The sequence below is a fragment of the Amblyomma maculatum genome, chromosome 8 (assembly GCF_055883805.1).
Source record: "Amblyomma maculatum isolate TAMU_Amacu chromosome 8, ASM5588380v1, whole genome shotgun sequence".
Classification (NCBI taxonomy): domain Eukaryota; kingdom Metazoa; phylum Arthropoda; class Arachnida; order Ixodida; family Ixodidae; genus Amblyomma; species Amblyomma maculatum.
In genome coordinates this window covers 122,897,230-122,912,888 of record NC_139351.1, presented here as the reverse complement: position 1 = coordinate 122,912,888, position 15,659 = coordinate 122,897,230, and the positions used below count along the sequence as shown (strand labels likewise).

General features: G+C 43.5%; 1 protein-coding gene across 1 annotated transcript in view; it reads right to left on the bottom strand.

Annotated features, from left to right (window-relative positions):
- LOC146182430 (uncharacterized) overlaps positions 1–15,659 on the bottom strand; it is a 20,162-nt gene extending 4,503 nt beyond the window's left edge. Inside the window, exons 1-9 of the mRNA XM_084577530.1 lie at positions 15,260–15,659; positions 13,576–15,186; positions 11,558–11,806; positions 10,217–10,400; positions 8,433–8,690; positions 6,035–6,190; positions 4,663–4,809; positions 2,750–2,874; positions 699–2,078 (exon numbers count right to left, since the gene is read on the bottom strand). Of these exons, the coding sequence (XP_084433656.1) occupies positions 699–2,078; positions 2,750–2,874; positions 4,663–4,809; positions 6,035–6,190; positions 8,433–8,690; positions 10,217–10,400; positions 11,558–11,806; positions 13,576–15,156 (4,080 nt within the window). The 5' untranslated portion in view covers positions 15,157–15,186; positions 15,260–15,659. The remainder of the gene's footprint in view (positions 1–698; positions 2,079–2,749; positions 2,875–4,662; positions 4,810–6,034; positions 6,191–8,432; positions 8,691–10,216; positions 10,401–11,557; positions 11,807–13,575; positions 15,187–15,259) is intronic.

The following is a 15,659-nucleotide window of genomic DNA, read 5'->3' as shown; positions in this document are numbered from 1 at the left end:
AATAAAGCAGCCACTTTTATTTAGTAGGCAAGAGGTGGCGCAGCACTATCACAATTCAAACCTGATGTCAGCAGTACTCTATGATGGTCGACATTATGACACAGCCTAAAACGTTAATTATAATTATTTGGGCTGCTATGACACGAAGTCACAGACAAGAAAGGGAAGGTAAAGCTGAGAGGATGGTTACCACTATGTAATGCAAGATTAAGTAACAGCAGCCTGAGGTGTTGAATTTGTCTTCGTTTCTGGTCTGGTACGGCGCGCATAATGCCGCCACCCGTACTTCCACTGCGCCTTGACCATTCTGCAGGGCACATAACCATGATGCGTTGCAGTGCTGTCATGCGTGACGTAACGGCATGGTGGCCAACCAGTGTGGCACGGTATTACACCAATAATGCCAACACTAATGCTAACGTCACAAGACCAGGAAACATTCATTTATGTCATTGTAAAAGGAACAATAAAGAGAGGCCCAGTGTCTAGCAATGACAATAGTATCATTAGCACATGGTGTTGTGAAACGGATGAGTAACAAGACAGCATGCCCACACAAAAATCATAAATGGACATGACAAGCATGGCACTGTGTGAGTATAAAGAGAAAACATCTTAACTCTAGCAGTCATTTAGGCTGGGGGTGTTAACTCGTATCCAGTATGAACAACAAAACACCTCCAAGCTGGCTCACATACCTGAATGCGGATAGGGTTTCCTTCTTGAACGATCTGGACTGGTTCATGAAGCTTCAACTCGCAGGCCAGGCCCAAGTGACAAAGGTCTCGAGTGATAGCGAGCAGACTGTAAGTCCTCACTGCAGCCATGGTGATCGTGCGAGTCATCGACGAGGACCATTTGCACTGGTCGCATGGTGGAAACTGCACTTCGGTGCCACACAGGTGTTTCAGAAACTCCAACACCAAGTCACCAACGGTAAATGACTCACTCTCACAAGAAGCATCACTTGCACCTTTTTCAAAGCAACCATTCAAGAGTGCTGCTTGGTGCCGCCCTTTTGAAATGCCGTCTACAAACGCCTCAAAGATGTAAGACAAGCATGGCTTGCACACTGAGGAGTGTTTTGATTTTGGACTTTTGAGGAGTTCGTCTTTGATTGCCCACTTAGTAACAACTTCGAAAGCTAGAACTTTGGCCGAACTCTGCGTTGCTCGCTCTCCCTCTCCTGCTTCGATTTCTGCTTCTTTGGCAAAAGACATATTAATCTTACAAACCAAGACATTCTTAGGCACCATGTGATGTACCTCTGAGTCATGTGGGGACAAAGACTTCACAAGTTCCAGCAAAGCATCAGCCAAGGCCCATGGAAAGCTGCAGCTTCGCTGTTCCTCGGACACTTCGTCACTTCTGCCGTACGTCACCATGTACCACGCGGAAATCATTTGCAGAAGCACCACCTTCCTTTCCAAATCGGTTGATATGCCCCTGTCCTTACAGGCAGCATCTACGTTCTCAAAAAAACACTGCCGCGTCGACCTGACTAAGTGTTGGTACTGCTTTGCTACCAGCTCCTCAACATTTTCCTTCTCCTTCTTGCTCCCGTTGATGTCAGAGACCTTGTTCACGAGACCAGAGACCACTTCTCCCTCGCTTCTGATCCCATACTGGTCCAGAATTCTTTGCATTCGCAATACATAGTCTGCGAGTGAACGCTCCGCACTCTCCTTGAAATCCTGCCAGCCTGGGTACTCAAATAGCTTGCTTTGGCAGTCGCTTTCGACAAAGTGGTTTTGAAAGTCAGTGCTGACGACTGCTTCTAGTGACCGGTGGAGCCGGTACAGCTGGCCCAAGATCCGCTTGGAACGGTAGGTGTTCTTGTGGCAGCCCTTTTCCATGAAGTCAGGGTACAGACGGGGCTTCTCATTCTTATCGAGGTGTGACGTTGATCCCGTCTTGGCAAAGTCGAGGCACACTGAGATTTTGTTGGCAATCTTGAGGCAGCAGTCGGAGAAAATGCCGTCTGGAAGCTGATCGGCCCATGCGAGGTGTGCATTGGACATGATGCCAATGTTGTCGTTCTTGATGTAGTTGCAGATGAACTCGATCATGGCTTCTTCCTGCAATGCAAAAGATGTTCAATGTGCTACTGTGCTTGTGAATTTTGTGAACCAAAGCAAGCTCTAGGAGAAAAAAAAGAAAGGTCTGTCCACAAGGTCAGCATAGGTTCAACACTGGATGAGGAATTCTACTCCCTCATCACTGCATAGCCTCACTTAATAAGGAAAGTTGCATTTATACGTTTCTGCGCCATGCATTTTTTGCACGAATGAGTACGACTATGCAAGCATGTGTACATTTGCAATGCTAGTGACTGTTCTCAACAGTGACCTCTTGTTACACAGAAACTCTTGCATTAAATTATACACGGTGTGACCAACAGCAACGGTATTTTTAATCCAGTCCAAGTCCCACCCAATAAACTACTTACTACTCTTTACGTCTTCATCTTCAAGCCTATTTGTTGCACATGAAATAAGATATCATTAATAACATGAGGCATGCAAAAAATTATACTTTCCAAGTAGCATGGTATGGTACTAAAGTGCTGCAAAGAATGTCACATATTTTAGCCAGTTGATTTTCAGTCATAATAAAAGAGTAGTTAGCACAACACAGATACATAATAAAGCGCGTTGTGCTAAATACCCTGTTATTGAGACTGCCAAAGTTCTTTTCTTTTTTTTTTTTCTTCTTTTTAGTAGAAGAAGCAGAAAATCCAAACACATACCAGATTGTCACCTGATGTTTGTTTCACTGTGTGGTCCCTGAAAATCATGGCCTTGCGGTTAGGCCCAGGAAAGAAGAGGTCTTTGTCCCAAATCACCACATACTCATCGCCGTCCAGGTCGGAGCCTAGCAAACCATGCAGAAGAAAATGAAATGAAAAACCGTTAATTTAGTGCGGTTAGGCTGAGTAATATGATCCTATACATCATGCTGTCCTCTTCTCAACGTCAGCTTCTGCATGCTGTCATACTAATGTGCAGGTTTTAAAAGGTGAACGCCTGCTGCGCAATGTTTACAAAACACCGACAACAACCACTAAAGGGAATATAGTTATGCCTCGTAATATGCCACCCATTAACAAGGATGACTCGTATTAGGGACAATGTTTCTGCAAACTAAATGTTTTCAATGTATTTATGCCTCGTTAAAACGAAAACTCGCTTTCCAGACAATGGACAGGGAGAGAACACACACAGCCCATTCGAGTTCATATATTTTTGTCGTGTTAATGGAGAGCGATGAGAACTAAATCTCCACTTCCCTAATCAGATGTTTCGTTTTCTGCATTTTGAGTGGCCCTTCTCTTTGGTAGTTTAATATTTTAAAGATTACACTACTTCATTAGTTACTAACTTAGTTACGTTACTTCGAGCATAATGACAACTACGATAGTGAGCTTGAAGTTGCCAAAAGTTTCTTAATTTCAACTTCATTGACCACCACTAAGCACTAAAGCAGATATTAATCTTGGCGTGATATTTCAATTTTCCTCTTTTTTTTTGATGAACACATTTTTCTTCGCAATTCGTTATTGCGGACAATTCGCATTATAGACATAACCAGAAACAAAGTGTTCCTATTAACAGGGGACATGACTGTACAAGTGATACTTGACAAGTAACAAAAAGCATGCATATATGCATGGCAAAGGACTGCAATGACTCCAAAGTTTCCAAATTGCAAGACTGAGGGTTTCCGCAGTGATAAGTGTGGCACAAGCAGCTTTGAAGGCTGCTTGTTCCGAGTCGTATAGAACAAGTTTTTTTCATAGAACAGCGGTCAAGTGGGTGGCTCACCAAGGGTTCCCATTGGTGGGCGTTTTGCGGCAAATTGGCCATTGTGCTACGCTGTCTGGGGATATCAATTTAAATCCCTTGCTTGGCTACTTTCTGGCTACTTTTAACGTTCCTTTTGGCTCGTTTACTGGCTACTTTTTAGAAATCAGAACTATTTCCAAGCTTTGCTGCCGCGGCAGACAATGTGGGCGTGTCCTTCTCGCCAGCAGGGACGATTTGCATCATCAACAGTGCGCCACCTGGGGTGCACCGTACATCTAAAGTACTTCCACGCGTGATAGGCACAGTGATGGCACCAAGCGATCGCGAAGGATGGTGGCCATCCCTAAATTTCACTGGGCCACAGAAAAATGTGCCGATCGCTTAGATCAGACCCTCGTGAGGAGAAGGTTTCATATCATGGTGCAACCCTTTCTTAGTTCTCTGAGCACGTTCTCTTGCGTGAACTTGATAAAAGCAGAGATGCACAGCCAAATGAAGCTAGATTTTTCTTAACGGCAATTCTATGACTCAAATTCAATCTAAGGATCCAAGAAAACACAGCTTTAATGTTTAAAATTCCAGTTGAGCTGCTGGCCGGATTTCGCTAAAATTACTCAGGCAAGATCGATCCTAAATAAACCATGCGCACGCGCAGTGAGAATTTAAATCACTATTTATTTGTTTGCAATGCACCTGTTACTTCAAGACAAAGCAAAATGACCGAACTCTGGTGCCCTTCATGCCTTTCTATTTGGCTACAAATTTGGCTCACTAAGATCAAGTGGAATGGCTACTCTCAACTATCTTTTAATTCTGGCTCCTTTTAGCAACTGTCCAATGTCAACCCTGGGCCCACCTGCCATCTCGTTGGGATGCGGCCGCTCCCCTCTCGCTGGGAACACAATGCAGTCTTTGATGTGACGCAGGGCTGGAACGTCGACGGCCTCAAACTTTCGCACATCGCCGGGGTGAAGGCAGGGGCACTTGGTGACCAACACAGTGCCTGTGGCGAAAAAAAAATAAAACATCAAAGTTACAGGTGCTAATGTTTGACAAATCCAGTTACTCGAGAGAACAGTAAAATAGTCCATTCAATACAACCTAGACGATATGAACCTCACAGGGTTATAAACACAATCGTAGCATCAAAAATGAAGCAGATTCGCACATAAGAAGCATAGAGATGAATTCGTGCAGATCTGTTACAGCCAATAGGATTTATTTGGAGCCATGAGGTGTGTTAGGCACCATTTACTACTTTCAATGCGTATCACCGCGCCACTCTACTGCGATGGCAGCCATGTACGGGTATCCCCAACATGAGAGAGAACAAACTTTGAGCAATCAATTAACGACCTCTCCATAATTATGCGTTGTAAACAAGCTTTTTCCTGTTTCCTTACTAGTTTTCACCTTGTCGTATTATATCCCAAAGTCATTTTCAACTTTGGTAAAGAAACAACCAAAATATCCGTCTTTTTGCAAAAACTGCTTGTTTATTTTCATACTGAAGGGGCCTATATGAGCCGGGTGTCGTCTTTCAGTGCTCAACGTTTTTATCAACAATGACCAAATGTAGTGAAGGACAAAAAAAAATGCATAAATGGAACATCAAAAATTCACACAAGAGATTGAAGGAAATCATAGGCCAAGTAAGACTGAACAGAAACTAAATCATCTGGTGAGCACAACTTTAGGAAGGAAAGGTCTTCCGAATGTAACTGTGCTACGTGCTGTGTGCAAAAAGAACAGAAGACACTGCCGCACTCAAAACAGGAATAAGCCTATAAGGGAGTAAAAAGAGTAAAATGTCCCCTAGCGTACTCCCTCGTAAAGGCACAAGTCCTGGGTAGATTTTCACCACGAACTATAAGAAATGCTAAACTTTAGTAACAGAAGCATGTATTCTTCCTAAGTAATATTTATTTAATGCACTTACCAATGAATGGAGACTTTTAACCGCTGCATCTGAGATTTTATGTTATTAATTAGGGGATACAGAAACCTCACTTGAAATCCTCATAATTGTTAGATTTCCACTTATTCTCAAGTGAGGATTGGCCTCCATATTTCTAGTGATGAAAATATGTCTTACGGCTCGGACAGCATGCCCTGGTTTTAATAGGGGGTGCACTAGAGGACAAGCTACTCCCTTTTTACTCAAGCTTATTTCTGTTTAGAGGTGTGGGCACAGGCAAAAGTCATGCTGTGAAGCAAAGTGGGCCAACCTGTGAGGACATGGGTGTCCCTGCTCTCAGTACCCAGTTCGGTGTACTGGACAAAGACCTGGCCGTACTGAAGCTTCCCAGTTTCGTCCATGACACCCAGCATGTTGCGGCCGGCATTGGTTGCCACAGCGATGCGACTCTTGGTCCGCAAGCCATCTGGAAATGCGAGACCACCATTTGCAATTCACGAAAAAAGGATTTTACTGATAACTGTATGTCACATTTTCTAAACAACAAAGCCAAAAAAATATACGGTCACCAAAGTTATCAATTTCAAAGATAATTTTCTGCGTCAATTTCCTCGCCCGCCATGAAATTGTGCAACGCGGCTAGCTACAATGGGTTCAACATATAAGCTACAGCCATTCATGGCACATTACATCCTAGCAGTAACCACACGACACTACACAGTTGCACGTACATATGGACACACAGTGAGCGAAGGGGTTATATGCTACCCTTAGGTCTATGTAGCATTACCCAACTGTGGGAAACAAATTGTCCAAACTGCTGACACTTACGTCACAAGACAGACATAAACGACCTCTGCACATTATGGCACGCTGATTCACATGCACAACTGTTGATTTACATAACCCTTGCTCACTTTCTTCCATGCTGAGCTGTTCATCAAACTTGTCGGTATACTGTCCAATTTATTCACAACATCTGTATGCTTACTTTCTAAGAAAAAATGCTGTTAAGACTACAGGCAGTATAACTAATCAATCGCATGACATTACAAAATATAAGAGTGAGTGCAACTTTATCAACAAGGCAGTGCAGCGAGGCAATGCGATGTTAACAGAACACAACAGTGTGGATGATAAAATACCCAGATGGTTATAATACCTGACACCTGACTTAAAAAAAAAAAAAAAAAAAGAATTAGAGGGTGTCTGCAGAGCACCTCGTGGGTACAATAGGCTGCTGAGTTAGATTTTATTGTTCATAAGCAACAAACGCCATCATGTCCTCATACAGGGCAAGCAGTAGTCTATTAGGGGTCATCAAAATTGTTAAGGAGCACTGTCCTCAGTCCAGCTTTTTCAGTACCTCTATGTTAACACTCCAAACCTTTTTCATTACTGAATAAACTGACTACAAATGACATGACATTGAAAGAAGCAAAAATATAGCACAAAGTAAGCTCAGTCACTCGGTGTGCAACTTCACTACCAAGTGATTAAACAAAAAGAAAGATGTTACATTAAAATTAAGGTTTTCTTGTCTAGATGCCCTCCTTCCAATGAGACTGCCACGTTCTGATGTTATCCAAGTTCGGTGCACCAGTTTCTGCACGTCGTTCCACAAGAATGCGGGTGGTTGTTGCTGGCTAAATATAAGGTGCATTGCATTTAAGACTTCTTCATCAAACGTGAGGCACATAACCTTCAGGTGACCTTTTGTACTGTAGAAACGAACAGCAACATAACCTTCAGGTGACCTTTTGTACTGAAGAAACGAACAGCAACATAACTTTCAGGTGACCTTTTGTACTGTAAAAACAGCCAGCAATATAACCTTCAAGTGACCTTTTCTATTGGAAAAACAACCAGCAATGTAACCTTCAGGTGACCTTTTATACTGAAGAAACAGCCAGCAGTAAGATGCACGACAGCGAGACTATCATGCTGGTGAGGCAAAAAAAAAAAATTCAGTTGCAGTGTGCCGTTTCCCTCATGCTTGTATGTACGCCACAAATTTGAAGGCTACTATTTCAATGTCAGTGGTGCAATTTTCATGACAAAATGTCACCAGAGGGATAAAATTCTGAACACGCATTTGAAATTTGCATCTTTCAACACATTTAATACCCCTAGGTGACGAAACTTATGAACACTCCTTGCAGCTGAAAAAGACGGAAATATAGATCAGCGTGATGACATTGTAGAGAAATTTTAGGCAAAAGGCTGATTTCGGCTGGTGGATACAGAAAGAAGTGGCTGGAAACCACAGTAACAGGCTTTCATCTCTCCTGGCTAAACAATTAGGCACTGTTCCTAAGGGCCATAGAGTTTTTTTATATTGCCTAGAAGAAAAAGCGGCAATGCATTCATCCATCCCCGATTGCCAGGAGCAAGGGTACTCGGAAGTGCACATCTTGTATTGGCTGGGCTATAGTTTGGCAAAAAACAAGGATTCGGCCATCACAACTTTTCTCAAGGCAAATCTCCAGGAAATGTTTTTGACAGTTGATGCCTAACACCAAACATTCACTTCCATTAAAATTACGACAGAATTACTGTAAAAAATTACTGTACTTAATGTGTCCACCGTGGAAAGAATTATGGTGGAGCTACAATTATCCAGAATCTGTTTTTTTGCCAAAGAGTAGACAAGCTAAATACTAGCTGTCACCTCCCGTTACGCAGTGTATGAAACACTATTAACCCACCCATGGCATTCTTGTAGACGGTGCACAAGAGCAAGCGCACAAAAGGATGCTGCGTTAGCAGGAAGCCCCGGCTCTGAAGCTCACGGAAGAATAACGGCACCTCCACGTAGCTTCCCAGGACATTCAGAGCGGTGCTCTCACAAACCAATGCGTCGGCAAGCTGGAGAACCATGCTTTGCTGGAGGTTCACAAAGACATGGCCTGGCACATCAAGTTGCTCCAAAATTGTGATGAGGGGCCTGTTCAGACAGACCGTACCTGAAAAGTATGCAGGAGAAATACTGCACCAGCTAAAAGGCAAGGCATATTGGCAACGATTCTGTTTCTTTTTAAGGCGAAAGCTTTTCTTGGCTCTTGGGGGGGGGTCTGAACAAAATGTGTCAAGTGAGACAGATCCATAGCCAATCCAGCAGTAGCTGCATAACAAGGAAGCAGTGGCTAAATTGGCTAAAGTATCTAAACAGTGGGCAATCAATAGCCAAAAAGCATACAAAGAAAAATAAAAACAAAAATAAATGACAAATAGATAAATAAAAAGAAATGCTTTCGCCTTACCGCAACTAAACAGTCTAAGTGGTTACTAAAATTTCTTTTCTTTTTTTTTTTAGTTCCTTAGCAGAGTACCCCATGTCTCACACAGTTGGTGCAGTTCGTCCCAGACGACCAATTACACAGTAAAAAGGGAGATGACTACATATAGAAATGTACACAGTTCTTTGTTAGACACAGCCAACGTACCTATGGCCACTTTACTCTGGTCACCACCCTCCAGCGAAGACTAGGGCAACGAATTTCAAACTGGAAGTCCTAATCAGGCAGAGTGAGATAAGGCTACTCCAGTTATTTGTGTTTGAAAGGTGGCAGTTTGATGGCAGTAGCAACCATGATTGATGTCTTCTGTGACACTGCAGAGCGCTGCTCATTCATCATTCTCATCAAAACAAGTAGCTCTGATTTTTAAATTTTGCAGCTCTCTTCCCTAACATGTTCTCATATATAGAATGCACGAAGAGGGAAATAAAAAGAGGAGGATGAGCCAGTGTAGAAGGCTCTAGTTGAATTTCAGACACTCAAGTTCCTTCATTAAACACTACACCACAGTCAAAAACATTTTTGCACTCACGTGTGAGCATGTAGACTAACAAACGAAATGAGGACAAGTGCATTTATTAGCCCACTTTGATGTCTTTCATAGAGACCTTCCCAAACTACAGTTCAGCATACCGCATCTACTGCAGCAATGCTCAGACAATAAAAATTCTGTTCCTTAGCCAGCTACAGCAAAGCACACGGAGTGCATGACACTTGCCAATGACTGCTTCTTCAGTTATCTGCCCAGCAGCCATCTGACGGGCAATTTTAAACCTAGCTGCCTATCTTTTCTAGACATGTGAAGTCAATGCAAATAAAAAGAAGGCAAAACACTCAAAGTTCGATCACGCACATAATTTGAATGCTACAAAACGATACACTGCCTTGAGAGATACTTTTTATTTTTTGCCGACTTGTGGCGCTGCCATTTGTCCCAAGCAACATACAGTGCTCGACAAACTCTGGATGAGACAACAATTCACATTTTTTGCATAAAAACTCAATAAGACATAAGTATGTAAGAAAGCAACATAAGATAGCAACATAAGTGCCCAAGAAATTTAAGAAAACAAAAAGTCTAGGCTTAAACAAGCATGCAATACGAAGTTAGACTGTCCACTGTTAGCTTTCTCTGTGACTATAAGACAGACTTAATGCGTGCTCACTGAAATTAAAGGTATCTAATGACTCACGAGGGGCTGAAACCTTGATGACTTCGAGAATGTCGGACGAGGTGCAGGGAAATTTGTGCATACTTTCACGCAACACCAATTTGTCCCCGTCCAATTGTGGGTTCAAGCATACCATGCCCTTGAAGCCTGCATAGCGGATCTGAACGGCTGACGGCTCTCCAGTGATGCCTAGCTTTTGGCAAACCTGGCACCATCGGGGAAAAAAAAAAAAAAAAAAAAGGAAAGGTGTATCTGGCTTCAAAAGCCTGCCCTAAAGCATTTTTGAAAGCCAAAATTAATTAGTGTGCAGTATCGTAATGTCTGTACATTGCACTGTCATCACATTGCCTTTTTGCCGAAGTGCAAGTCTGACAGAGGACTTCTTTAGAAGGTGCAGGTTTTTCTTGAAATTAAATCCAAATCAAACAAAAATTTCAATCCAACAATGTCAATCTCTACAATTTCGTCACAGCCTCAAACCACTGCAAGCAATCCTAAGGTGGTCGCGGAAATTTTTAGCACTGATGACTGGGAACCATTTAAAAGTAATGTCCCAAATTAGTTACACATCATATGGTTCTATCTATGGCAAAGACAAAAAGAAGTGGTAGTCATTTTGGCAGTCAACAGTGTAAAAAAAAATTGTCAGATTAAGAAGGTGCCTTCCATAGGTGTATGCAGGGTTCTGCATTAGGGGGAGCCAAGTTTCACTGCAGCCCCCCCCCCCCCCCCCCGCTCGATCTCCACTGCCACCAAGGCCCCTATAGCCAAAGTGCCGCGCAAAGGTGAGGGATGGCTAAAAGACATTTATTTGAATGTGATGGAATTGCAACATATACAAAATATTGACAAAACTTGTATCTGCACTAGATGGCACAGAGCTTTGAAAAGGAAAACACAAGCGCACTCATAAATGCACATGGAAGGAATCGATAGGACAAGGCCATCTCCCCCCCCCCCTTTCCCCTCTCCCCCCTTTGCGCATGCAGAAAAACAAAATGGGGTGCGAAGAGAAGCTTTGGGCCATTTATGATAATATTAATCTATTCCTTTCCGCTGATTCACTTAATTCGTCTTTAATTCATTCATTCCCAGATCTCCAAAGAAGACACCTTCACGTGACTTGATTCCCAGCTGTAACAAGCATAACTTAAAAGCCAGTCTACTTTCAACATATACAGTCCGAACTAGAGTCACAACAAAGGAGCGATCAACCAGCTTCGCTATGGTAAGCAATAGACATTCTGGAAGCTTGGTATGCATCCAAAATAATCCTCCCTAAAATTAACTGAAATTTTAAGCGTGTACTAACTGTACAGCCACGATGACGTGAACTCATGGCATAACAAAAACAAGCTGCACCTTGTTAAGAAGTGTGCTCGACACCATGCCGATTCCGTCGGAAAAGATGTAAGGGTTTCCAGACTTGGGATGGCGGCCGCCAAGTTTGTCGGGCTCTGTAATTGCACCGACTCCCAAAGGCACCTTCACCGATTCCTCTGTTGAGGAAAAACACTGGCCCATGCGTGCCATCTTCTTGGCTATGCTGCCGATCTTGCTGAAGTCTCCCATCCACTCTCGAATAGTCTCAGGACAGTGTCCTCGGGTGACCTATGTGCAAGAGAACAGAGAAAGAAACCTATGTAAACACATAATGATTTTATAAAGGGCTTTGAGTAGCTCCATAAACAAACATATACAATGAAGTTACATGTGGTCTGCCAAAACAGAATGCTGGCAGGTACAACAGAGCCGCTAAACGACAAATGTCTCACCCCAAGACCTTGAATTATACTAATTATGACTAGACCTAGCCTCGTTGTCAGAAAACTCTCTCGGTCTAACTGTTGTAGGTTGTAGCTATTATCTTTTTCTTCAATTGGTATGGAATGAATGAAGTAGAAAATATTCGAGCTAACTATATAGATGCTCTATGCACAGCTGAGAGCTTACGATGTAGCCATGAAAACCGCTTTCCATTCCTTGAACCTCTTTCAAACCTCTACCTTTGAATCACCCCTTACGATGCCATCTTTACACAATTATATCATTTCATGGCATGCAAAGAACAGCTGGATTCCTTCAGCACTCCAAATGGCAGGTACCAATAATACAACCTGCCATTTCCAACATCAAAAAAGAAGTCTGCAAAGACCAATTCACATGATGCATCACTAGTCCGCAGCTCGAGCGTCACGTGACGTCTGCTTTACGAGGTCCACGGCTGGCCTGCATTCTAAGAAAGACTAAACCCATGAATAACCGGTTTACTGCCACTTTTCCGACCTTAACCTTTCCAGGTGAGGATAGCCGGATTAGGCACGCGTATTGTCTTTCAGCATGCTACTTCACCAACAGGCATCATAGGCGCAAACCTTCTGGTTTGAAAATGGTATGTCATTTGATGAATTGTGCACAGGCATCTGACGGAGCACGAGCCGTCAGATGACTGTGTTGTGTGAGTTGGCTTTAAGCAGCTGAAATTCTTGCAGAGATATGAGATGACAAATATAGCTGGGACAGGGTAGCCACAGATGGCACAGGACAATCAGAAAGCAAATGGAGGGACCTCCATCCTGATAATCTAGAACCCGGCTAAGTATGATGATAGTAACAGCACCTGCTTTTAAGAACTCCTGAGAACACACAATACATAAGTTATGACCTTTACTGTCTTTTGTGTTCAAGCTTAAGTACATGAGCAATCACTTAATGCAATTATGGCTAAACTGAGCCAAATTTAGTCATGATTACAAAAAACCACAGCTCTTCTTGCAGAGTAGATTTGAAAGGTCAGTCAGAAGCTCGATTAAAACTCAGAAAAATAAAAAAGAGGTCCTAAACATAAGTGCACATGGGAAAAATCATGCTCCAGCAAAGGAAGCGCTTTTTAAACTTCACCTTAACAAAGGATTACCAGCAACACACTTAGCCTTTCACTGCTTCCAAAAAAAGAGATATGAAAATTCAGAGATACAGGCCAGGCAGACGCAGCACAAACTATAAAGCTGAATCAAGTAAGAAATTTTCCTTCACTATATAACCTAAAAACATTCTGCAAGAAGTTGGAAATGATACAATAGCTTTGTCACCATCAACAACTTAATTACCCCCATCTATCCAATGTGGGAAAAAAATATCTCTTATCCATCTTATCTCAGCCACCCTCTAAATTGCATCTCTTTATGTGGTTTTAGCTGCCCTTCGCTACATTCTTGTATCCTTCAAATCTGTTTTCTTACCCTAGTAGACAACCTGTTATCTGTTAGCCATATGTACATGTTCTGCCCCGCTGTACCTTTTCCTTCAATTCCTGCTGTGATATCATCACTTTTTTTTTTCTCAAACAAATATTTGCCTCGTCTGTTGCTCAGGCTTACCTCAGCATAAAGCCAGACGCCATGATCACGAAGCTGGCTGCAGGATGATGCTAACAATCTGAACTTTCGCCGGCCAATGGTGATGCCTTTCCGAAGGGTTTGGCCCACGATGGCATCCACAACTTCATCACGATGCTGATGAAAGGCTAGTGAGTGAGAGAGCGGTTGCAGGTTGTCATCCCGAATGGTCACCCTCAGTGCAAACTCAGCCTCAAACTGACGTAGCACTCGATTTTCGCGGTGAACAGATGGAGGCAAGAGAAGTAGCCGTGAGGGAAGTATGAAGATCCGCCGAATGAGGCATGAACCACGAGGCGCAACATAAGGCACAAAGCTCCGAGATAGCTGGCGAAAAGCAGTCTCTATAGCATCCAGCACAGACACGATGTGTCGAGCCTCTATGTCTGCACTGACGGCAAATATGGCATGCTCCAGCACAGCTTCATTCTGAGCAGCTAATGTCAAAATAGTTTCAGCAAATCTTTCTCGCAAATGCTGCTGTGAGAGAAGAGCTAGTTGTGCCACTAGGTCGCTACTTTGCAAGACAAGGGCAGATAGTGCATAACAGCAACTGAACTCAACCCGTTCCACTAGATTGTGCTGAAACCATGCTCGCATCTCTTCCACTTGAAAGCCAACTTCATGTACAGTCACAGACGTGTACGCAAAGGTTGTTCCCACATCACACCTTCGACTAAGACGACCCAAGATTTGACGTGCCTTGAATTTGTTACGAAGGCCAAGGACCAGAACGAAGTTTCCGCCAAGTTTAGATGCCGTAACAACTCCAGTGCAGCAGCAACCGAGCTCGAGAGCTCTCTCGAATGAAAAATATTCGGGGTTGGGTATCTTTGCGGGATTGTTTTTTTCGCTTTCTTCTTCCTGGTTTTGAGATGGTGTCTTCCCTGATTTCCTGAACAGGAGTGGGAAAGTGGAGAGGTGTAGATATACATTTGTCGAGGCCGTGTTGCCCTCACAGTCATCAATCACCACCCGCAATATATTTTGGTACGGGATCTCAAGTCTGTAGGCGCTGTCAGGCTTGCCGCACTGGTATGTGTGCTCTAGTGTCAAGAAAATCCAGACAATACGCACATCATGCTTGAAGACGCAGACAAGTCTATAGCCGGGGGCTTTGGACCACGAGTCAATGGTCAGACATTGTGCGAACTCGGTAAGACCTTTCGAAGCCCCGAAAGATAGGAATGACAGCTGAATGTTCCTTTCGCATGTCTCGGAGCCGCGGCAAAAGCCGTCCTTGCGATCTGGAACAAGCCACTGCAAAAAACGCGGGCTTCCTTCCGCTGCTCCATCCATGCACCATTGTCGACAGAGTTTGAAGTAGAGCTGTTCAAGCTTGGCCGACGTAATGCTGCGGTCCAGAAGAACTGAAGAGACGACTCGATATAAGCAGTCGCCGTATGTGCCACTGTGAACCTGCACGGGCTTGGACACCTCCACTCGAGATGCAGGAACAGACAGTTGAAAGAACTGATGACATCGCCTTTCGTAGATGCCGATATCTTGTTTCGGTTCTGGGATCCACAGGGCAGTGAAAGTAAGTGCGTTTTTGCCAGCCATCTCCTTGTTCAATCATATCCTTGACTCGCCCTTCAAAAGAATAAAGACGATCACGTCATTACATTCAAATATCGAGTCAGGAAGGAAGTTCGAAACCACTCACATGTTAGTGGTGTCAGTCACACAAGCTTGCTCTCAGACTGCTCTTCAGTGCAGCAAAAACAAATGTGAACAGCACTAGTATTGCAGTGTGTTGATTGCGAACCTTATCCATCGAAGCGGCGCGAGCTCGCTGTTCGTCAACATGTCAGTTCCACCACTTTCATGGCGTGGAATTCGTACCCTAAAATATGTGGTCGGTTTCAAACGCTGCACACACAAACGGCATGGTGACACTTGCTCACAAGAGCAACCTTATTCGATGCACAGTTCGGCTCACAGTGAACAGCACGCAAAACTGGCAATGCACACAATACGATAACGAAACTAACGAAACTAGCGAGACCGCCGATATGCAGATTCCGGGCCAACGCCTCCTCTTGGCCGGACCGACGACTCGTTGT